General features: G+C 37.5%; 1 protein-coding gene across 1 annotated transcript in view; it reads left to right on the forward strand.

Annotated features, from left to right (window-relative positions):
- Positions 1-11,972, forward strand: part of mkxa (mohawk homeobox a) — a 37,504-nt gene extending 25,532 nt beyond the window's left edge. The window contains exons 6-7 of the mRNA XM_067368968.1: positions 8,657-8,690; positions 9,871-11,972. Coding sequence (XP_067225069.1) covers positions 8,657-8,690; positions 9,871-10,063 — 227 coding nt within the window. The 3' untranslated portion in view covers positions 10,064-11,972. The remainder of the gene's footprint in view (positions 1-8,656; positions 8,691-9,870) is intronic.
- The last annotated feature ends 11,725 nt before the right edge of the window (positions 11,973-23,697 follow it).

Below are 23,697 nucleotides of genomic sequence, written 5' to 3' on the forward strand. Positions count from 1 at the left end.
AAGCCATGACATCTTGCCCAGATTCCATTTGTCACTTCTCTTCACGCAGCTGATAGATGGATGATCAAAAGAACAAATGAACGGATGGATGGAGGTATATTTCCAGCCCCAGTCTACTTTGACATGCCAACCATGATGCCATTCTGTCTCAGTTGTGATCACTCATTGAGAGTTTGCACAGAAACAGACCTGTCTGCAATAGTTTACCCAATCGTCCATGCAGCCAATGTCCATTCAAACCTGCCTATAGAGTTTTCATAGCATATTCTATAATATACGATTCAAAAGCTACCCTTGATTTAAAGTGTTGTTTTTCTGGCAAACCTTTGCAATCCAGGGACAGAAAGATCAATGTGTTGTCTGTGTTAGACAATGAGAAGGCCGTTTCCTCTCTCTGAGTAATATCTACCAGATTCTCTTGATTTTGGTACTGACCCCAGGTCAGGGTGAGAGCACTGTTCTGATAACGCTTTAATATGATGGCTGCAAGGTCTAGTATTATTTCTGCATGAAGAATGAGCAGATTTTGAGATAATTTTTTGGGAGTTTTGTGTGTGTTGTTCAATCTGTTTTAAATATGTATGACTTTATTTCCTCTGTGGAACACAAGAGTAGACATTTTGAAAAAATATATATATATTTTTTTTTTTGTCTGTACATTGAGAGTCAAATGGGACCAATGTTGTTTTGGACCACAATGACTTTCATTATATGGATAAAAACAATAGAAACACACTTCTTTTGTGGGTGAGGGTGAGTAAATAAATATATAGATCAGTCATGAAACTCTAGAGGGCACAGGCTGATTACATGCAAACAGCAAGGAATCATATCATGACTACATGGCACATGCTGATTGCCTCTGCTGATTCTGCAGCCAATAGCTTACTTGTTCAATATTTCAACTGTCTGGTTCAGTGTTTGGTTTATTTATGGCTATTCATGCAGCAGCAGCATATCTTACATGCTCACTGTAGCATGTCTGTGTATTGGCAGTAGTGTGCCCAGCAGATCATTAGTCTGCCAAGACAAGCAATGCTTTCGATTTAGCAAGAGTATGTGGTGAGTAAAGAGCTAAACATTTAATATTTGATGAATGTTTTATGATTGAAATATTCAGCGACCGACAGTAATACCCAGTAATGCAAACTACTCAAAATTTTTCTGAAATTTTGAATTGATGCATGCTATTATTTGATTAATATTAAATGATTAATGTAATTTGAATGTGACGAGACGAGAATCGTTTTTGACATATTAGACATACACATAAGAGTGAATATATTTTAAAAAAAATAATTATTTGCAAATGGTTTAAACTCATTACTTTATAACCTGGAACGTTTACCATTCTTATTTCTTTTTCGTTATTCCCTTAAATGGTCCCTTAAAAATCCCTTATTCTCTTCTAATGTTTTCATTATTTAAGTCCTTTTAATGAAAAAAATAATAATAAATTACATAATAAAACAAAAAAATCATGGTCACCCCCAATGTTCAAGAAATGGTTACAGCCTTGAGTTATTCATTAACATTCTAAAACTATTCAGAGAGAGTTGCCATGACTGAACTGAATTTTTATTTTTGGGTGAACTATCCCTTTAAGCAGTTTTATATTTCTTTTTCATCAGTTATTCATCATTGATTTAGCTGTGTGTAATATGTATATTATGCAGTACTATGTGTGTATTTATCTGTCTGGCTAATTAATAGCAATTGTTGGTTTGTGCAGCAGTGGGTAATGACAGAGACCATGCATCTGTGGCAGGTGTTGCTGGTCTGATCTATCTGTACCTGACAGAGATATAGAAGTCTTCTTTTTAGCACTTCTTTCTTTCTCTTCCTGTTTCCTTTGGTGATAGTAAGTATACTGGGGTATTTTCAACCCATCAGGCCTCTTTAGCCGCAGTTTTATTGAGCATCATAAGTCCCCCAACTCACAGCTAACAGAGCCATGTCAAAATTTCGTTCAGTAGCAGATGCTGCAAAAAAGGATAAAAAAAAAAAAACACCAGAAAAATAGTAACAACTAGCACAGTTTGATTTATAGAGGATTTATAATTTTTTTGGCAAAGACATTGTTTTTAAAAATCTAAGTTTTAGATGTTTTAGGCAGCAGTATTTGGAAATTGCAGCAGGTCTGCATCCAATTTTCAGCAGTGTTTTCCTGGGGGAGAGAGAGTGGAGTCACAGTCTGCTTTCTAAAGAGGGTGACTTAATGCTGCGTGCAGACAAGCCCCCTTAGCACTGCTGGAGACATCATATCAGCATGAGTGACAGACAGCAGAAAGCAGTGAGCATTCTCTCTGTTTAGGTCAATGACAAATAAGGATGTCTGAAGAAAAAATCTAACCATGAGAGTTAGGTTGTAGTTGCATTGGTCATAGTGGGATAGATCTGCTACACATGCTGCTGCTGATGCAGACGAAGTATGGACCTGTGACAGCCAACAGATACACAGACATGCTGCAGGGTGAATGTAAGATATATTGCTGCTGCATAAGCAGACATACATAAATCCTGTAGCAGATTTAGACAGGTGGAGCTGGGGGAGGTGGAGGGTTTCAGAGGAACTCTGATAATGTGCTTACAGTGAACACTGATCCAGACTATTTTGAATGTTGACCAGGCAAATTTTTTCAAGGTATTTTTTTTTAAGGGTTTCAGCTTTAAGCCCTGGATACACTGCAGGATTTTAGCAATCCTATAAGATCATATCAGATGGATCTACTAAACTTGGGTACGACATGCATGTAGACTGTACGATGATGACACCTATTGAATCGTAGGCTACGATGCAAGTTTCTATAGAAGAATAAAACGTCATCAACATGTGCTAGTGGTAAACAAAACACCATGTTGAATCACACTTTTACAGTCGTAGTTTTTATGTGTGCTGAAAATAAAAAGGAAGCGGCGAAAGAAAGGAAAAGAGCTTGGTAAGCAGTTTTAAGTTTTAGCGCCACGTCGCTTTGATTTCATGTCGCATTTTTATTGGCTGGTCAGTAGGCCTAGCAGCAAACACACTGTGCGATGATCATGCTGAATTTCTGACACTGTCAGAAAATTATCGTAGGCTATCTTTGATCGCAAGACCGGGAAAACGGCCGTCTTTGAACCTCTCTCACTGTATGGACCACCGATTAAGAGCCACGATCACAGAAATCGGCACGAATCTTTCGTCTAGGACAGCCAAAAATCGTGCCGTGTATCCCGGGCTTTAGTCAACATAAAAAAAGAAAAAAAAGTTGTGAAAACCTTTTCTTACCTATTGTGACATATATCTGAGTAATTCGGCCTCTCAAACAAGAAAAAATATATGGCAGGACTTGATTTTGTCCATCGGGAATTGATCGTTGGATCATTGTGGTTTGCTGTTGCTGTGATCAAAGTAATAGTCGAAAGGTCTTTACAATTGGTAGGGTAAGGGGTTAGTTTCACAAGTTATTTCCTTATTAAAGGATTAGTTCAAACAAAAAAAGAAAATTTTGTCAGTAATTACTCACCTGACCTTTCTCCGGAACACAAATTAAGATACTTCTGATGAAATTTGAGAGGTACAGTGCTCAGTGAAAATGAGTACACCCCCTTTGAAAAGTAACATTTTAAACAAAATCTCAATGAACAAAATGTTGACAAGACTAAGTTTAATATAACATCTGTTTAACTTATAACATGAAAGTAAGGTTAATAATATAACATAGATTACATATTTTTCAGTTTTACTCAAATTAGGGTGATGCAAAAGTGTGTACACCCCACTACAAAAACTACTACATCTAGTACTTTGTGTGGCCTCCTTGATTTTTAATGACAGCACCAAGTCTTCTAGGTATGAAATGAACAAGTTAGCGACATTTTGCAACAACTGTCTTTTTCCATTCTTCAAGAATAACCTCTTTTAGAGACTGGATGCTGGATGGAGAGTGATGCTCAACTTGTCTCTTCAGAATTCCCTATAGATGTTCGATTGGGTTCAGATCAGGAGCCACTGAATCATTTTACCCTGTTCTTCTTTAGAAATCCAACAGTGGCCTTAGATGTGTGTTTAGGATCATTGTCATGTTGGAAAAGTGCACGACGACCAAGGGCAAAGAGTGATGGTAGCATCTTCTCTTTCAGTATAGAGCAGTACATCTGTGAATTCATGATGCCATCAATGAAATGCAGCTCCCCGACACCAGCAGCACTCATGCAGCCCCACATAAAGACACTGCCAACACCATGTTTCACTGTAGGCACCATACATTTTTCATTGTATTCCTCACCTTTCCAACGCCATATAGTTTTGAAGCCATCAGTTCCAAAAACATTTATCTTGGTCTCATGAGAGACAGAGTATAGAGTCCCAGTAGTCTTCATCTTTGTCAGCCTGGGCCCTGGCAAACTCTAGGTGGGCTTTTTTGTGCCTGGGCTTTAGGAGAGGCTTCTTTCGTGGACGGCACCCATGCATGCCATTCCTCTGCAGTGTACGCCGTATTGTGTCACGGGAAATAGTCACCCCAGTTTGGCTTTGTACTTCTTTAGATAACTGCCGTGAACTTGCATGCCGATTTTCTTCAGCCCTTCTCATCAGAAGACGCTCCTGTCGTGGTGTTAACTTACCTGGATGACCTGGATGTCTCTGTGAGATGGTTGCAGTTCCATCTTTTTTAAAAATTTTGTACCACTTTTGCTACAGTATTCTGACTGATAAGTAAAGCTTTGCTGATCTTGTAGCCTTCACCTTCCTGGTGTAAAGAAATTATTTTCTTTCTCAGGTCTTGTGACATTTCTCTTCCATGAGGTGCCCTTGCTGACAGCATGAAATGGGAAGGGGTTTTAACACCCTTTTATAGTCAACTGCTTGCTGGACACCTGTGTAATGAATAATAAATCACCTGTGGTTGAATTCTTGTTAAATTAGATTTTTTCAGTCTAAAATTTAGCTTTGCTCCAGAGACTTTCATTGGGGTGTACTCATTTTTGCATCACCCTAATTTGAGTAAAACTGAAAATTCGTTCTCTAAGTTATATTATTAACCTTCCTTTCATGTTATAAGTTCAACAGATGCTATATAAAACTTAATCTTGTCAGCATTTTGGAAATTGTTTTTGTGTTCATTGAGATATTGTTTAAAATGTTTATTTTCAAAGGGGGTGTACTCATTTACGCTGAGCACTGTATATGACTCTTCCATAGACAGCAATTTAACCAACGCTTTCAAGGTCCAGAAACATACTAAAGACATTGTTAAAAAAGCCGACGTGACTGCAGTGGTTCAACCTTAATGTTATGAAGTGATGAGAATACTGAGCATGCGTTCGGACGTAAACACGGAAGCTCTGCAATGCATTCACTGCGGCAACTGCATAACAGACTGTCAGGGAAGAGGAAAAATTGCGGAATAAAGTCGTCATTTTTGTTTTGTATTTGTGCACAAAAAGTTTCCTTGCTTCATTTACTTAAGGTTGAACCACTGCAGTCATGTCGACTGTTTTAACATAGCATACATAATGCATTTCTATAATGATATAATTGCCTTTTTTCTTCACTCTCATATTTATTTTTTTCTTCTGATTCTATCTCTTATATTCTAGTGGCTTTGTATCGTTCCCTCCCTCCCTCTCTCTCTTTCATTTTCTCTATTCCTGGCCATCAGGAGATTCATGTTATTTAGAAGATTAGATGCCATTACCAGCCATGATTTAGGAGTGAGGAATGGGAGAACGTTGTTGTCTTTATTTGTTAGGCTAGTGGTTGTCAGTAGAAACCATTCGCCAACTGCCAAGAGAGTAAACTGAGCTACTATCACTGCGGTAATAATGTCAGACAAAAGCAGCAGCTTTATATCTCACTATCTGAATGGTGTCCAAATCAAATTCATATTCAGTCCTGAAGCTGGTATTTTTAGGAAACCAAACCCAAATTTTCACAGTAGCAGTTTCTAAGCAGTCTGTATTGTTTGTATTTATTATTATAGCGTAGATAAATGAACTTGTCCAAGACAGAAATGACAGTTACGAGACTGAGGAAAGAGCAAAGTTGGAAGAGCTGAATACTGGAGGGAAAAACAGTGTAATACTTTCAAGGTTTAATGGCATGTGTAGCTAAGAACTGAATACCTGCATCTGACAAAAAACAGATCTAGATTTGTTGTTTGTATCAAGTGCGCTGAGAACAGCAAATCACAAACCCTCTGAGAGCAAGAGCTTATCTAGAACAGAGAACAGACAACCACAACAACCATATCCTGTAAATACAAAGAGATACAGAAAGAGAAAACTGATACGAGGACAGCATGTGCCACATGTGCCTGACAAGACATCAGCTGAGTAAACCTGATGACACTAGGACATTAAATATTGTGACAGGAACATTATGGGAATATCCAGAAAAATATTACCAGAAATCTAACTCAGACTGGACGAATTAGGCAAGATTTCCCAGCGGAGGATCTCTAATCTTTCCATCTTCGCATGAACTACTTGTTTCGCAATCACACACTCCGGTTCGGTTAATTGAACCCCAAACACATCTGTGAGTATCGAGAAGGGAGGCTCACTGTTATTGTGACTAACACGCTCATTCTCAGCCGTGTAAAACTATTACTGAACACGCTGAGCACAACAGGATATTTCTCAATCAGCCTCACACCAGCCTCAGGCAGTACTGGCCCACTGCTGGCCATTCCTCAACACCCAGTTGCCATTCAGCGCACATGTGAATGGTTTTTAAGGAAAAACAAGTTTAACACAGGCTCAGACGAGCCGTTGGGGATGATTAGGTGCTGTTTGGCCCTGCAGGTGTCCGGGCAGCGCTCCAATGTCCGTTCCGGATCCAAGGGGTGTGTGTGAGCACAAGGTTTGTGATGGGATGAGGTGAACGCATAAGAAGCGCTGCCTCAGGGGAGAGAACCGAGACATCCGGACTAAAGCCATGAGGTTTAATTCACTGGACAAACGACAGCATGAATCTGGATTTAGAGAATGATTCAGTGCCTGTAAAAGTCATCCTAGATGAACGTGTGAGACATGTTAAACCATAACTGTCATGTGCAGTAACAGATCAGCCTGGCATAATATCATACATCTCTTTGCAATCTCTTTACAAGATTGCAGGGTTAGGTAAGCGCATTAAGAGGGACATGCAAGAGTGTAGAGGTGTAAAGAACTTCATTACTATACTTGGTCCCACTTTATATTAAGTGGCCTTAACTACTATGTACTTACATCAAAAAGTAAGTACAATGTACTTATTGGGTTTATATTGAATTGCAAAACACTTTTGCAGCTATTGAGGTGGATACGGGTAAGGTTAGGGAAAGCTTTGGTGGTATGGGTAGGTTTAAGGGTAGGGGTAAGGGTTAAGGGATGGGTCAACAGTGTAATTATAAATGTAATTACATGCATGTGTTTTTAAAATATAAGTACAATGTAAAAACAATGTATGTACACAATAAGTGCATTGTATCAAATGATTAATTTAAATGTAAGTACATAGTAGTTAAGGCCACTTAATATAAAGTGGGTCCCTATACTTATTATTTTCAGCAGTTTCTACTTGCAAGACTAACAGCCTTATGATGTATTATTGATTTAATATTGAATGTTGAATTGATTATTTTATTGAATTGAATTTTCAATAAAACGTGCCTTCGATGGCCAATTCAGGCCCGATGACCTGCCTAATTTTGTGGACGAAAGGATCAGAATGGATCACAAAATCCATTTAGTAAATTAAATATTTATTCTGTGAATTAATATGAATGTAATAAACCAAGTTGTATATAATGGAATGCAACTATTAAAATGTATTAATATAAAACTATTAATATAAAATGTTCTTGTATGAAATATGCATTTGTGACACACAAAATGAGACACCCCTTAAAATGATATAAACTTGCAATTTAGAGAAATTTATAAATTGCAAAATTCGGAAGTGCAAGACAAAGTCAAATTTGTGTGCTATAAACTCGCAATTTTGAGAAAGTCCAAATTGCGAGATATAAACTTACAATTCTGAGAGAAAAAAATGGTCACAATTGTGAGAAATAAAGTCAGAATTTCAAGATAAATGTTGCAATTCCACTTTTTTATTTTTCTATTACGTGGCACAAAAGGGCTTCCATACATATATTGAAAATTATAGAGAAAAGCATAAAAAACAGGCAGCAAAATATACGTATATAATAAATATTTTCCATATAATATTGTGGTTTTCGTATAATGATAACATAAAAGCCAATTATTTAATTTTTATATTCACAAACATAAAATTTTAAAATAAATCAGTTCAATATGTTTTTGGTTAGATACATAAATGTGTAATTTGTCAGTATAAACACGTGTGTGTGTGTGTTTATGGTAGAGGAACTGGAGATTACCATTAAGTAATTAGCCTTAAGTGTGTTGCTGACCTCTGCATTTAACAAATAACACATTATTATTGTGCCAAGCATCTGGATATGGAAGATTCCACCATTCACAGAGTAAATGGAAACAAGCCTCTACGGTCTCAGTTAGTGAAGCATCTCTCTCCATTAACACAAGCAGCACAGATCTACACATAAACAAGTCCTCTGAATGTTTACTTGCCATCTTACTATGCCTTTGGTTAGTAAGTTATGGTTTTGTTATTGACGCTGGCTTTGTCCTGTGCTTGTATTTACAGAGACTGTGGAGCATGGATCAAATAAATGTGACAGGTGCGTATGACTGGAACTGACATCACATGAAAAAAAATCAACAAGAGCCAATCATTCACGCCATGTGGTAATTACCGTAATTATGAGATTTCAATTTGTAAAAAGCGTTCACCTGCTCGTAGAGCTCCAAGCTCCTACTTGTACCACGTGTCCGCTGTACCACCTGACTGCTGCAGATTAATTTAGGTGTTGATGGTGTTGCCATAGAAATGCTTAAAGGGTGAAAATTAAAATTCTGTCATCAATTACTCAACCTCATGACGTTCCACACCCGTAAGACCTTCGTTCATCTTCGGAACACAACTTAAGATATTTTTGATGAAATCCGAGAGGTATATGACTTGTCCACAGACAGCAATTTAACCACCACTTTCAAGTTCCAGAAAGGTACTAAAGACATCGTTAAAACCGTCGACGTGACTGCAGTGGTTCAACCTTAATTTTATGAAGCGACGAGAATACTTTTTGTGCGCAAAAACAAAACAAAAATAAAGACTTTATTCAACAATCTCTTCCCTGTCATTATCCTTACGCAGTTGACAGTTTACGTCAGAATAACAGCTCATTATTGGCCAAAGCTGATCATGTGAGCAGCACGACGTGTGTGTGATGCTGACACAGGAACTGGCCAGTAATGAACTGGCGTTCTGATGCAGAACCTGAAAGCGCTGGATGTAAAAAAAACATGAGAATGACGTAGAAGAGAAATAATTGTTAAATAAAGTCTTTTGTTTTTGTTTTTGCACACAAAATGTCTTGTCGCTTCATAAAATTAAGGTTGAAGCACTGCAGTCACTTCGACAGTTTTAACAATGTCTTTAGTACATTTCTGGACCTTGAAAGTGGTGGTTAAATTGCTATCTCTGGACAAGTCATATATCTCTCGGATTTCATCAAAAATATCTTCATGTCGTTCCAACCTTCGGAACACAAATTAAGGCGAGTAATTGATGACAGAATATTCATTTTTGGGTGAACTAATCCTTTAATTCCCAATCCGAGGATGTGAACAGCTCCAAGTAGAAAGTCACGTGTTATCATCTCAAAATTACGGTAATTACAACGTGCTGTGAACGCAGCATTAGTCTAGCGTGTCGAAACTTTTCAACTTTAGTATGTACGAATGATTCATATACAGCCAGTGAGCATCTTTCAATAACAGTTTTTTACATGTTAACAGAAGCATGCAAAAGGAGAAGGGACAGAGGAAAGACGAGACATACTGGAGGGAGATCAACGCGGCCATGGCCCTAACTAACCTGGCTCAGCCCAAGGACGCGGCCACCGCCGCCACCACCAGCTGCATCATCCAGAAATCCTCACACATAGCTGAAATCAAGACTGTTAAAGTGCCTATCCTGCACAAATACTAATGCACACACACATACGCAGAAGATCCCGCTCTTCTACCTTTGGAATTCACTTGTTGTTTTGAATATTGTTTATTACTTTGTTGTACTGATAAAGAATGACTTTTTTTTTTTTTTTGGTACGTCTGTTTTTATTGTTATTATGAGTGCGATGAAGTGCCCTGAAATGCAGCACTTGTTTAGTTCACCGATTTGTGCATTTCCTTTGGCTCGCACAGACTTTTTTGATAAGTGTTGATGAACTGTCAGTGCGACAGAATTTCTGAACGAGACACTTTTGCAATGTTAACTTATTTTGATATTAATCAGAAATTTGTATTGTATCGCACCAAAGTGCCTTCAAGCATCTCAAAGGAGAGATTAGTGAGAATGTACAGTTCGTGTCCTCTCTGAATGAAATAAACGGTTGAAATGACAGGAGGAGTGTGTAGCGCACTCTTCTCTCTGCTTCTCACAGCCGACGAGAGCTGCTGACCTTAAAATGAAATCAGCACAAGTCACAAAGTCATGCACATGCACCTAAGGCCATTTCTGCATGTTTTGTCTTAATATCTCATGTGGCTGTGACTACAACATTGTTTTGTCTCTACATTTAAAAACTTAAACTGTCACCTGCCAACAATAGCCGTGAGCCGAGAGATAAGTTCAGTCATCAAACTCGAACTCTTTCTTGCAGTCTCTGCTTCCTCTCATAAACTCACAGTTATGCACATTTCTCAGATACACAATGAGAAAGAGAGAGAGACAGACTTCAAGGTTTCATCTGTATCTGTTTGAGATGAGGACTGTGACCCAAAGGGATATCCATTATCAGAGCTAAACCGCACACGGGTTGCCCTCTCACGTTTCTGCTCAGAACAAGCAGAAAATGATTTGGCCAGTCGTTTTTTACCCCCTTTTCTCTCTCAGCTGGTTAGAATTACTCTCAAATCACTGTTTACAAGAAGTCCGAGAGACACTTCCATTAAAAAAAAAAAAGCCCACAAACCATTGCAGTATTACCACATCTCTGATTCAGTGAACGTTCAAACTTTTTTGCATTCTCCATGTTTGTCCTGCGGTTTTTACTCTTTGTTAGTGTTTTTGCCTTTGGTGAAACTAAGTTGTGTTAGTCTTATATTGACTGAATGGAAAGAAACTATGTTCAATGCAAATGTTATTTACATTAGAGTTATGGATGCCAAGTACACAATTTAGAAAATTAAAACGCCACTTTTAAAGTGAGCGCAGTAATACTTGTGTTGATTTTCTATGTGTTGTTTTTTGAGGAAAGTCTCCACCTGCTTGTGGTGAGACAGGCCAAAGAAACTTATTCAAAAGGCTGCATGCACTTATCTGACTACCCCTCCCCCCCTCCTCCTTTTTTATTGTTAATATTATTAAAAATAATATTCACAAACACCCACTGAGACTATAATTCATAGGTACTATGTCCTGTTTTCCTGCTCTACAGAGTAGCACATTTTTAGTAAATTTTCTAACAAAACTGGGAAAAATGTATGATCTGATCTGCTTTTGAAATCTCATTCCCTTCATTTTTTTTTCTCTAATCCATTCAAATCTCATGTGAATCTCTTTTGGCTTTTGCAGTGAACAAAGAGAAGAGAAAGTATCAACCTGTTTTTGTGTTTTTTTTCCCTTGCACACTCTGCTCAAAAGGATGCTGACAGACAAACAGTTATTTTGTGCACACTTTAGAACATTTGAAATGATTAAAGACTGTAAAAAACTTGTAATAATAGTCTGATTTTTTATTGTTAAGTTATATTCTTTTTTTATTTTATAGAGACTGGATGTTTGTCCAATGAAGGAATGCATAATATCTCATTTATTCTCTGATTTTCTTTTAATGTTCAGTTTTACACCAGGAACCTTGTTTACTTCAAAGGAACATTAAATAAAACATTTTTTGACGATATGCTGTTGCTTGGCGTTTCATCATTAAAGTTCTGCACAAACCTTTCTTTAGATAAAACCGATCAGAGATTTAATTGCTAACATTTTGATACAGGGTATCCATTTGCATTTTAACTTCAGTTACTTTATGAATAAACATGAGTTTTTCTTGAGTTTAAAATTAAATTCCAAACAGAAATGTTTTAGGGCCAACTTACTATGAATAATTCACACAGCATTGAGACAGACAAATGAAATTTCACTAATTTGTCTCTGCGGTTTGACCTGAGTTCAGATGACAAGCTCCTCTTTTCTTTTTTAGCCTTAGCGTCTTTTTGAATGCGGTCATGTTAACTTTGCCAGAGGCAGAGACCTTGTTTGCCTTCACGCTGGTTTCAGCCCAGTAAATACAAAGACACCGCACCGCACAAACAGAGCTGGAAATGGATGATGAGAATGGAGTTCTCTGTGATCTTGTCTTTCCTTAAGGGTTTAATCCTGAACAAATGCTGGGAACGGACACATTGGTGCTCACTGTGGTATTGACTGTGTACAGCACAAAGAGTTGCGCATTTAGCTAAACAAATCGTAAGTTAAAGGTGCCCTAGATTCAAAAATTCAATAAATAACAAGAGTTCAGTACATGGAAAAGACATACAGTGAGTCTCAAACTCCATTGTTTCCTCCTTCTTATATAAATCTCATTTGTTTAAAAGACCTCCGAAGAACAGGGGAATCTCAACATAACACAGACTGTTACGTAACAGTCGGGGTGTACGCCCCCAATATTTGCATATGCCAGCTCATGTTCAAAGCATTAGACGAGGGCAGCCAGTATTAACGTCTGGATCTGTGCACAGCTGAATCATCAGACTAGGTAAGCAAGCAAGGACAATAGAGAAAAATGGCAGATGGAGCAATAATAACTGTCATGATTCATGATAACATGATATTTTAGTGATATTTGTAAATTCTATTTCTAAATGTTTTGTTAGCATGTTGCTAATGTACTGTTAAATGTGGTTAAAGTTACCATTGTTTCTTACTGTATTCACTGAGACAAGACTGTTGTTATTTTCATTATTAAACACTTGCAGTCTGTATAATTCATAAACACAACTTCATTCTTCATTAATCTCTCCAACAGTGTAGCATTAGCTTTAGCCACGGAGCACAGCCTCAAACTCATTCAGAATCAAATGTAAACATCAAAATAAACACTGTACTTACGCGATTAGACATGCTGCATGACGAACACTTTGTAAAGATCCATTTTGAGGGTTATATTAGCTGTGTGAACTTTTTTTTATGTTGTTTAAGGCAAGCGTGAGCTCTTGGGGCGTGGAGCACGAGATTTAAAGGGGCCACACACCCTGAATCGGCTCATTTCTAATGATGCCCCAAAATAGGCAGTTAAAAAAATGAATTAAAAAAAAAATCTATGGGGTATTTTGAGCTGAAACTTCACAGACACATTCAGGGAACACCTTAGACTTATATTACATCTTTTAAAAAAAAAGTTCTAGGGCACCTTTAAGACCTCTGCCATATTAATCTAAGACACCAAACTGAAGCTTAATGTGCATTTCCATGAACCCTGACAACAGCATCAGGCAGAAAATATGAAAGCCTCTTTTCTGCATTTTCTCTGCATCTATCAAAATATACTCTCTCAAACACATATACAGTGGCCCCAAAACTTATTTGGACACTGAAGTCACCAAAAATGTCATTGCTTGAATTATATCTGTAGTCTATATAGTTTTATAATCCAAAACCTAATAATCTTTTGCAGGATATTTTGCATTAAAAGTGTAATTTCTAAAAGAAAACGTCATTTAGCTTAATATTTTGTTCTATAGAGGACATATATACAACGCACAGACATTCATACATCTTAATACAAAGTGGGAATTTAGTGTCGAAATAGTATTTGTGTGCAGGGATTGTATGTGGCCACAAAAAGTAACTCGGCTGCCAATGAGCAGTTTGAAAAGACTTACAAAACAACATCAACAGAAGAGAAAGAATATCAAAACAATGAATGAAACATGAATTTCCTAACTGTTTAGACTCTAATCTTATCTCACTCATCTACGCCTCATCTTTCTCCAGCATCCCTCTTTCACATTTATTGGTAGCATGCTGCTTGGCCTGGTTTAAAAATAATGTGGAATCCATGGTTAAACATGCCAGTCATGCAGTATTATGAGAGAGAAATTTGGTTCTGTGCTTTCAGATCATATCATCATCTTATTCAGAGCTCCAAAAGGGCACTAGCATAAATCAAGTCCCCTTGTCTCTCTTCAGCTCTCTCTGTCCTACTATTGTCTCTCCTCTCTTCTCCTGTTTCTCTCGAAGCAGACTGGCAAAGATCGCGCTCTGAGCAGAAATTTCCATCGAGGCCATTTGTTGAAATGTTTGAGCAGGTTTTGTGGATCTCACCCATTATCTAGCCGAACAGGTTGGGATGCTGGGCTGGCCAGCCGTGTGACACACTCCAGACGTCCCTCCACCCTTCTCATCAGACACAGGGTCCAAGATACTGTCAAAAAACTACACACACACAAACTGAGCACAAAGAATTTCCAAAATCATTTGAACAGGGAAAAGCGCTTCAGTCAGAAGAAGAAATCTGACCCATGCCCCATATTGGAATAATTAGTTACCTTGCCTATATGGTCTGTTGGTCCATTAATTATCATTTGCCTGTATGGACATATGCTGGACACACAGTCCAGAATCTGAGCACTGATTAGCCACTGGGTCAGATACTATTTGAAGCCCATAATGATTATAAATGTATTATGTTTATGTGACATTACATTTATTGTCATATTTATTACATATAATGAAAATAGATTGTTAAAATGCTATTGCTAAATATTCAAAAGTCTGTACTCAGTAGGATTTATTTTTGAAAGAAATCAATGTATTTATTCACCAAGGATGCATTAAATTGATTGTGCCATTATAATGTTGCAAATTATGATTTCTATTTCATTAAATGCTGTTCTTTTGAATGTTCTATTAATCAAAGAATACTGAAAATCACAGTTTCCGCAAAAATATTAACCGTTTTCAACATTGATAATAATAAAAAATGTTTCTTGAGCACCAAATCAGCATATCAGAATGATTTCTGAAGGATCATGTGACACTGAAGACTGCAGTAATGACGCTGAAAATTCAGCTTTGACATCAAAGGAATAAATTATTTTAAAATATATTAAAATAGAAAACAGTTATTTTAAATTGTAATAATTTTTACAGCAGACGACTTACAAATGAGGAGAACAGTGTTTCACAATATTACTGTTTTACTGTATTTTTGATCAAATAAATGCAGCCTTGGTGAGCAGAAGAGACTTCTTTCCAAAACATAAAAAAAAACTTACCAACAGCAATTAATAGGATTTCTAGGATAATTTTTCAAATGCAGAATAGATTTTTTTCCCCTTAACCAGAGCTTGATAGAGTTTAGACATTTAATAAGTTTTCTTTAATATCTTATAAATGGTGCATATAGTCTGAGTCACAGATAATAAGTTTAATCTATTGCATTGTTTCCTAATGGATTTAAATCTTTCTCTTTTTTTTTTTCATTTCAGAGCAGAAGGTGGTAGTTGGCATTGTTTTCCTGTAATTTTTTTTTTTCTTCCAGATTCACAGATGTTTCAAGGAATCTCACTCCTTCCTTTATTCTAGGTTACACTTCCCTCTTCAGAGCAGAACGGAGGCAAGCGTGTTTCTGTAGCCGTACTTCAGTGCGCTAGCCTGAGGTGCTCAAAAACATTTCCTGTCTTTAATTCAGTGAACCTCCAAGAAACCACCAGAAACATCAACAGAGAAAATCAGTGGTTTTAAAGGTGTTATTAAATCACAAATGCACAATATGCTGCTTTGTGTTTGAGGTGTTTACGGAAAAGGGATTAATCAGAGACATTGCTGGAATTTCCACTCGGACTGAATGTGTTATGCCCCAAAAAAAGGAAAAGAACATCACTTTAAAACTGAGCCACGTCATAAGAAAAGATTTCACTTTAAACCAATTAACAGAAAAACAAAACAAAAAAATTCAGTTCCTAAAAATGTTTATTTTTTGATTGAGTGATTAATTTCTTAGAAATATATATAGGAAAATGACCTGTTTACAATGTTTAAATTGTCCTAATGTTGGAAAATAGCAACAAAATTTAAAAAAAAAAAAGAATTAAATCTTAGATTTTTAAAAAAATATATATATAATTCAAAATATATATATATATATATATATATATATATATATATATATATAATTTAACTAAATTAATTAAAAATTATTATTATTATTATTATTATTATTTAGTAGTAGTAGTAGTAGTATTTAATAATGATAATAATGATAATGCTAAATGTAATCCAGTAGTTAAAGGTACATTTCTGGCTGTCAGAAATTTAGCCTTATTGATTAAGTTGTGGTGGTAAATGAGACATAAACATTTGAGAAACATTACTTCAGATGATTATTTTACTCCAGTTTTGACTTTACATTCTGTTCCCCTGTTTGCTGTGAAGCAACAAAGAGAAACAATCTGACTTTCACCTAGTGTCCTCTTCTGTCTAAACTTCTCTTTTCTTAAATCAAGTGTATTCGCTGCCCTGTGTTTTGTTTAGAATAACTGACTTTCATGTCTAAACCGGATCAGTTGTTGCCAGGTCAGAAGTGCCATGCCACGAATGGTTATGACAGCAGAAATATATTACAAAGGAGCTTGAACCACACAGCACATAATGACAAGATCAAACATAAAAGACACAGAAGGGGAGGGGGCGAAACCTCAGGGCCCATGTTTCTCTGTCTAATATTTCTAAACCGAAAGTTAAATAAATTCCTCAGTACAGCGAAGTGGAACCGCGTCAGTAGAGCAGATGGAAGGGATGGCAGCTGCAGCTGGAATGCGGTTTGGCTGAGAGGGACAGTGAGAGAAAGAAAGCAACGTCCTCACGCGCTCGAACCGTTCATATTCTCCGATACACTGCTGCTGATGAAGTGTTCGGCATTTGTGTGTGTGTGTGGCTTGGAGTCAAAAGAAAGCACTTAAAAATTTTAAGGTAACAGCGAGGACTCCACTTTGGATAAACCTACTGTTGTCAATAAACAAACCGTCTAGACTCCATCTCAAAATATTGGTCTCTGGGTACGTTTTCTGATGTATTCTAGACTATACAATGATAAATACACAGAAATCATATTAGATGCCTATGTCCGCTTGCCAAATGTTTTCAGGCAGACAATATTTACAACTAAACTGACAGTAACGCATATTAGTGCATCATATCATGATGAAAAATTATAGACAAAAGTTTCCATCCGCCTAGTGTCACAGTGTTTTAAAATTGACCTCTGAATGGGGCTTATGATTTACAAATTACCATCTGTAACACAAAACCTCAACTCACTTTGCTCAGTGTCTCCCTTTTTCTTTCCTGGGCTGCTGTTAGTTCAACATCTCCGTGTCTGTGATATATCACTAGCGAATGCTTCAATCTCAGTTCCTCTCACACCTAATCCGAATCGTAACCACAGTAGGGTAAAACGGGAGTCAGATTTCGATACCGGCTAAAAGTATGCTGATGTAACAGTGCAACAGCACTGGCATTTTCACTGATTGTATCACTCAGGATTTTTTAATTACTCTCTCTGCTGGTTACATAGTTACAACAGTAGTTAGTGGCAATGGTGGTGACAATGAGTGAGTCACTGAAACTTTGTTCAAAACAAGGATTCAATCAGGAACAATACAGTTTACTGTCTTTATGAGTGATTCATTGAATCATTTACTCAACTGATTTGTTCAAAAACACAAATGCCCTGTCCAAATACCCATTATTGCAATCTTGGCCACTTGAGAGCGTGTGTATGCGACAGGAAGTAAGTGCGCAAGATTGTCCATGTCTTAAAAATGCCAAAGTGTAGTTCCCTTAATGCACACTAAACCCACACTATCTCGAATACTGCTTCAGAGCAGATGCCTTACGTTTCCGGAATTCCTGTGTCTCGAAATAGTGAGATGAGGATGAAAACATTCCACTGTAAGTTAAATTAATCAGATATTACATATAATTTGGTAGTAAAACAAAAAGTGTTGCACTTTTTATTAGTGGAAAGATAAAAAGTGGTGAAAAGTAGGCTATGTGTATTTTGTACAACATTTGTAACTGCTTTTTTGAAAATTGTGTCTTCTGTTAGTTACAAAGCAACTATTAAAACAGACATTTAGAAGTTTATTGTAAAATGCAAAGTACTGAAAATAAAAAAAGCATTTTTGCAAGACTATAAGTGCATCCCATCGGTTAGTAAAAAGTTCTATAGACACTTGCAGTCACCCACTTGAACACTTGGGCCAAATACAGGAAATACGACATGTAAGTAGTCAAGTGCAAAGACCGCAAGTGTGGGTATTTGGACAGCAAGATTCTGAAACAGTTTCCTGCCTTGATGAGTGAGTCATTGAATCACTCACTCATTGAATCATTAAAAAAAAAAAGTGTTCAAAAAATGCAGATTCATCCTGGAAAGAACCAAGAAGATGATTGAATCTGAATATGCAAACTTCCCTACTACACAATAGTCAAAAAACAGATGACTTATTACATAGTTAGATTCTGAAGTGTGCATCCAATTTATTATCTAATGAGGTTATGGTAATGGTATTTGTGTATAGCAGTACAGTGATGCAACTCACACTGGTGAGTCACATGACAATGACAATGTGGTATGTCTGGAATCATATTATACATACTATTTAGAACATACATGCTTTCAGAGTCATAAAATAACTACTTATTCAGACAGAATGTGATTTTGGACGCAGCCTTAGTGCTTTTATAAGTGAGTCATTGAATTATTCACTCAAACGATTCATTCAAAAAAAATAATTCAGGAACAAAACACCAGTACTCTGTATTGCCTGAGACTGGTAGTGCTTAATTCTGCTTGGTCTTCATTTAGAAATGTTTTTGTGGGCAGCGCAAAAATCAATCAACAAGTGTTTAAAAGTAAGTTACTCAATATTAACTTATTGTTTGTTGTATAAAAGCAATACACTTGCAATTGTGCTGTTGGTCTGAATATCAGCATATGGCTGTGATTACCTGCGGCCTCGTGCCTACAGCCAAATGACAGGTTTAATAATTGTTGTACTCACAAACATTCTTACCCTTAACGTGACATATTTTCTCTTAGGGAATCCACAATTACACATGTAAACTTGGCAGGCAATGTGGCATCACTTTGCCAATGGGTATTTTGGGACAGCACTCATACAAGAGCACTATGACGGCTTCATAAATCCGAACGCTGACAGACACTTTCCACAGGCAGGCCCCGGGCCCTTCATATGCCGATTTGCTCCCTAACTCACTCATTTCTAAACATGTCTTTGTGTGTTTGTAGTTTTGATATAACCCTGATGTCTGGATTTAAACTCCATGGCGGGAGACTTGTGGTGAGCAGGAGTCACTTTACAACACATTAAGAGAGTGAAGTACTCATTAAGCAAGGAGAAATTGAACACACAGGGTGTCAGCAGCATAACAGGTCCAAAGACGAGAGCTAGAGTTTAAAAGAGGCCTTATCCCTTATCTTTCTGACAGCAAAACAATTTTTTCAATTACACATTCAGTCATCAAACAAAAGAGGTTAGTTCTCCAGGGAAAAAAGGAAAGTTGGGCCAGACTGCAACTTTTCCGCTTCCTTCATTGTTTTGCTCCTGGAAAATGATTGATTGGCCAACATAATTGAATCAACATTGAATCTTTGTGCACATGCACATCACATTACAAATAGGGCTCTTGCTCTCTGTCGTCTATCCAAAGCAATAAAAAGACAATAAAACAGAGAGATGTGCCTGGGAATCGCTCTATGATGGTAATATATGTCTCTCTAGATCCTCTGACGTCTACTGTAGTTCACTGAAACACTCCACTTTCCAGTCAAACAATTGCTAACCATCAAAGGTCCTATGAGGTCTCCACCGTAACAGACGCTTAATCCAGGTCTGAAGATTAGACAAACTACTGGATTTATAAAAACTGACAGCGTAACGTGAGTTTTTCCTTTTTGGAGCACACGTCTAGGAGCTCTTTTACTAATATTCTAGATACTTTGATTTTGACATTTGAGATTGTAGAATTTGAGAGGTACAGACTTTTGATTAAAGTATTGGGCTTACATTTACCAGGGTATATGAAATTAAACAAGTCAGCATGAGCAAAAAATTGGTTCTTAACCAGGGGGCTGGGACCAACTAGGGGGCCTCAACCAACTTTTAAGGCCACCGCAGGATAGTATTTCTATTAATAAATTATTATTAATCTAAAAACTTTAAACATTAAATCAAGACGTAAACTGAAACCATATTTTAATCCCCCCCATCTATATATATGGGGCTTTGAATATTGTGTTGGACAATTGGGGGGTAGGGGCTTTTGAGTCAAAAAGGCTGAGAACCACTTCTTTGACCCAGTTTACTCCTGGTATCAACATCCATCTTGAGTGATCCAATCGCAAGTGGTCAGTGCTAAATGTAGGTGTAAAAAGTCTACAAAACAATTAGTGAAACATATGGCCACATCACATTTGTAGTGTGAACATTAGGGACCCGTTTAAGATGCGTATTGGTCGATCCGATCACAAGTGGGTGATGCTTAATTAAAGTGTAATTGGGGTGTAAAACGTTTTGAGCTTGTCCACTTTCAACCACTTTCAGAGAAAACGCATTAGACCGAATTGCTTTCGTAGTGTAAACGCTCATGTGGTCGAATGTCTCTGAACAGACACAAAAGACTGCCTACACTCCGCCTGCTGACCTATTGAGTAACCATTATGGGAAGCGCACTAGTCAGACAGGATTTAAACTTTGTTGGCTGAAGACTCAAGACCCAGGTTTGAAGACGAAAAACTTACTAAGCACAATGTTTTCTTACCATGCATGATTTCTAACACACACTCACAGTGTTCGGAATGGTTTTGCGGCTGTCAGAGCTGTTGCTCTCCGTATGTTTTTCCATCATCTCTATGCGTATTCATATGTACATTGCACAAACTTATTTTCTCCATTAGATCGAAAGATCTGAAAAAAAAAAAAAAATCCCACCCATAGACCCTTCCCTTGAAGAAATCAGGACAGAAGTGGACAAAAGAGACGGATTAAAATACCAGGTGTAAACGGGTATGTGTCTCCCTCATCCACTTGTGATCCAATCGACCAAAACGCATCTTAATACCGGGTGCTTAATACTGGAACGAACGCGGTGCCAGTTTCATTTTTTTCCTTGGGTAGAATAGGGAAGGCGTAGGACATACAGCGTAAGCTTTTTGAAGAATACAGAAGCACATGCAAGGCGATCATCTGTTTATATAAAGCATATACAGTTGTATTTTTTTCGAAAATGACCAATCGTTTTGCTAGATAAGACCCTTATTCCTCGTCTGGTATCGTTTAAAGCCCTTTGAAGCTGCACTGAAACTGTAATTTTGACCTTCAACTGTCTGGAGGCCATTGAAGTCCACTATAAGGAGAATAATCCTGGAATGTTTTTATCAAAAACTTAATTTCTTTTCAACTGAAGAGAGAAAGACATGAACATCTTGGATGACATGGGGGTGAGAAAATTAACAGGAACATTTTATTTGAAAGTGGACTAATACTTTAATGTGTTTCAGATAACTGAACTGCCTACTCACCTGTCAATCAAGCCTTGACCTAAAACAGTTTTTAAACGTAGTTAATATAACTAAAATTGAGTATATCTGAGAGCAATAGTGCGCTGATTTTTTAAATGTGACTTTTTATCCTTTATCAAAATGCAGCATTACACTTACATAATAAGGCTACATACATATAATGATGTAGTTAGAGACTTTCTGCTCACAGGAGACACTTGAAATGTTAATATCAGGTGTTGAAAGGGCTGCTGAGTAACTTTGCAGGGATGTGAAGGCGGGATATGATGGCCCACCTGGTCTGTTATGTGCTGTAGCCTTATAATAATGCCGCTGGTGGCAGGACTGTGAGCTCAGAGTACGCATGACCTCACTCTAGTGTAGGCGCTACTGTCTGGAGCTTGATTGGCCAAATGTAAACATTTTAGCACTGAACTTTGCCAAAGGTGAAATCAGACTTGAGACCTCCAGCAGTGTAGTCAAAAGCACCTCAAAGTAGGGCTGCTTTTGCACTTTTAAAGCCAGAAGTGTAAGAAAGAATTACTGGCACTCACAACACGCTCAGAAAAGCATTAATCATTAGCTGTGTTTTTTTGTACCGTACAGGGTAAAAAATTAAAACGAGCCAACAAATCATAGTTTGCGTATTAACAAGTGCACTAAAGTGAACGTGTTTAAATCTGATGCAGTTAAATCAGACTGGCCTGTTCTGTAAAAACAGACAGGTTATCTACAACCTGGGACAGACAAGTAAAAACATAGTAGTGATTTACTGCTACTTTTAAGCCCACCAGTATTACACAATATGACTGGTTCCACATTATATTCCAGCAGAGGAACAGAGACTGGCTATTGTAACATCCATCCATGAAATTTCAGGCAATTTTGAGCCTTCAACTCACCGACGTGTCCAACTGCACCAGATCAGACAGTCAAAGAGAAATAAATACTACAATTATTTCACAAGGCAAGATTATTTACACAAAATAAAGAGTCTGTTACCGTGTGTGCCAATCATATGACCCGTAGGACCACCAGACTGTTTTCATCCTCATTCCTCAGGAACACAGAAAAGGGACTGTCTCAGTGAAACATGCGGTTTTTCCATGGCATTGCCTCTTCTGCTTGAGGAAAGCTTACACCCTCCATGTGTTGATACAATGTGATTAGTTTATTATAGAAGCCTGTGGCTACAGCGTTCTATACTGTAGTAGTCAATCTGGTAGTCTTTATGTGTGCATGTACGTGTGGAGTGAATGACAGAATGCTACAGGAATCCCACTAAGCGGACATAAGGCCAATGGGATGTCATATGGGAGCACACTGAAAACCGCAGATCTGCTAAAGATGAATGAAGCCACTAATTCATACTCTGGCCTCCCATGTGCCCACTTAGCTTTGTGCTAAAAACTGACTTTGAGAGAAAAGGACCTTTTTTCCTTTCAACATAGGGTCTTTTATTTTCCATCACCACTAAGTCAATACGTGAGGGGCAGAAGACGGATGGTCATGGTCACGTCAGAATTCATGTGGTAGACATTTGCATTATGGAATTTAGACAGCGTTATTAATTTCCTTTTTATTGATGAGGAAAGCACTGCTGCCCATTTGTCTGGAAAACAAAAGGTGAAGAAAGAGAAGAAAGCAGAATTGGGTTTCTGGATGTCAGAGCTCTGTCAAATATAGAGATTGGAAACTGGACAGATCTGAGAGCGTGGACAGCCCAGCCAAGTCTAAATTGTGTGCAACAGGTTTTACAGCCAGGAACGTCATCTGTCCAGAACAGAAAATTGGAATTCAAAAGTTTGTTTTAAAGATTGAAGTCAGGGAACAGATCGTGAGCTGCTTCATATACAGTACATGCCAGTTTAAAATAGCTCTCTAAATGTTCATTCTTATCATTATATATCTGCTTAAGTCTCTCAACTGTGTGTTAATGAAATTTAGCCTTAACTGGCATAGTTGCAGCTAATCAGCTGTTTGGTCAGCAGCAGCAACATTGTAGGAAACAATGTGCAATAAGGGTGCATGT

The sequence above is a fragment of the Chanodichthys erythropterus genome, chromosome 19, assembly GCF_024489055.1.
Source record: "Chanodichthys erythropterus isolate Z2021 chromosome 19, ASM2448905v1, whole genome shotgun sequence".
NCBI lineage: Eukaryota > Metazoa > Chordata > Actinopteri > Cypriniformes > Xenocyprididae > Chanodichthys > Chanodichthys erythropterus.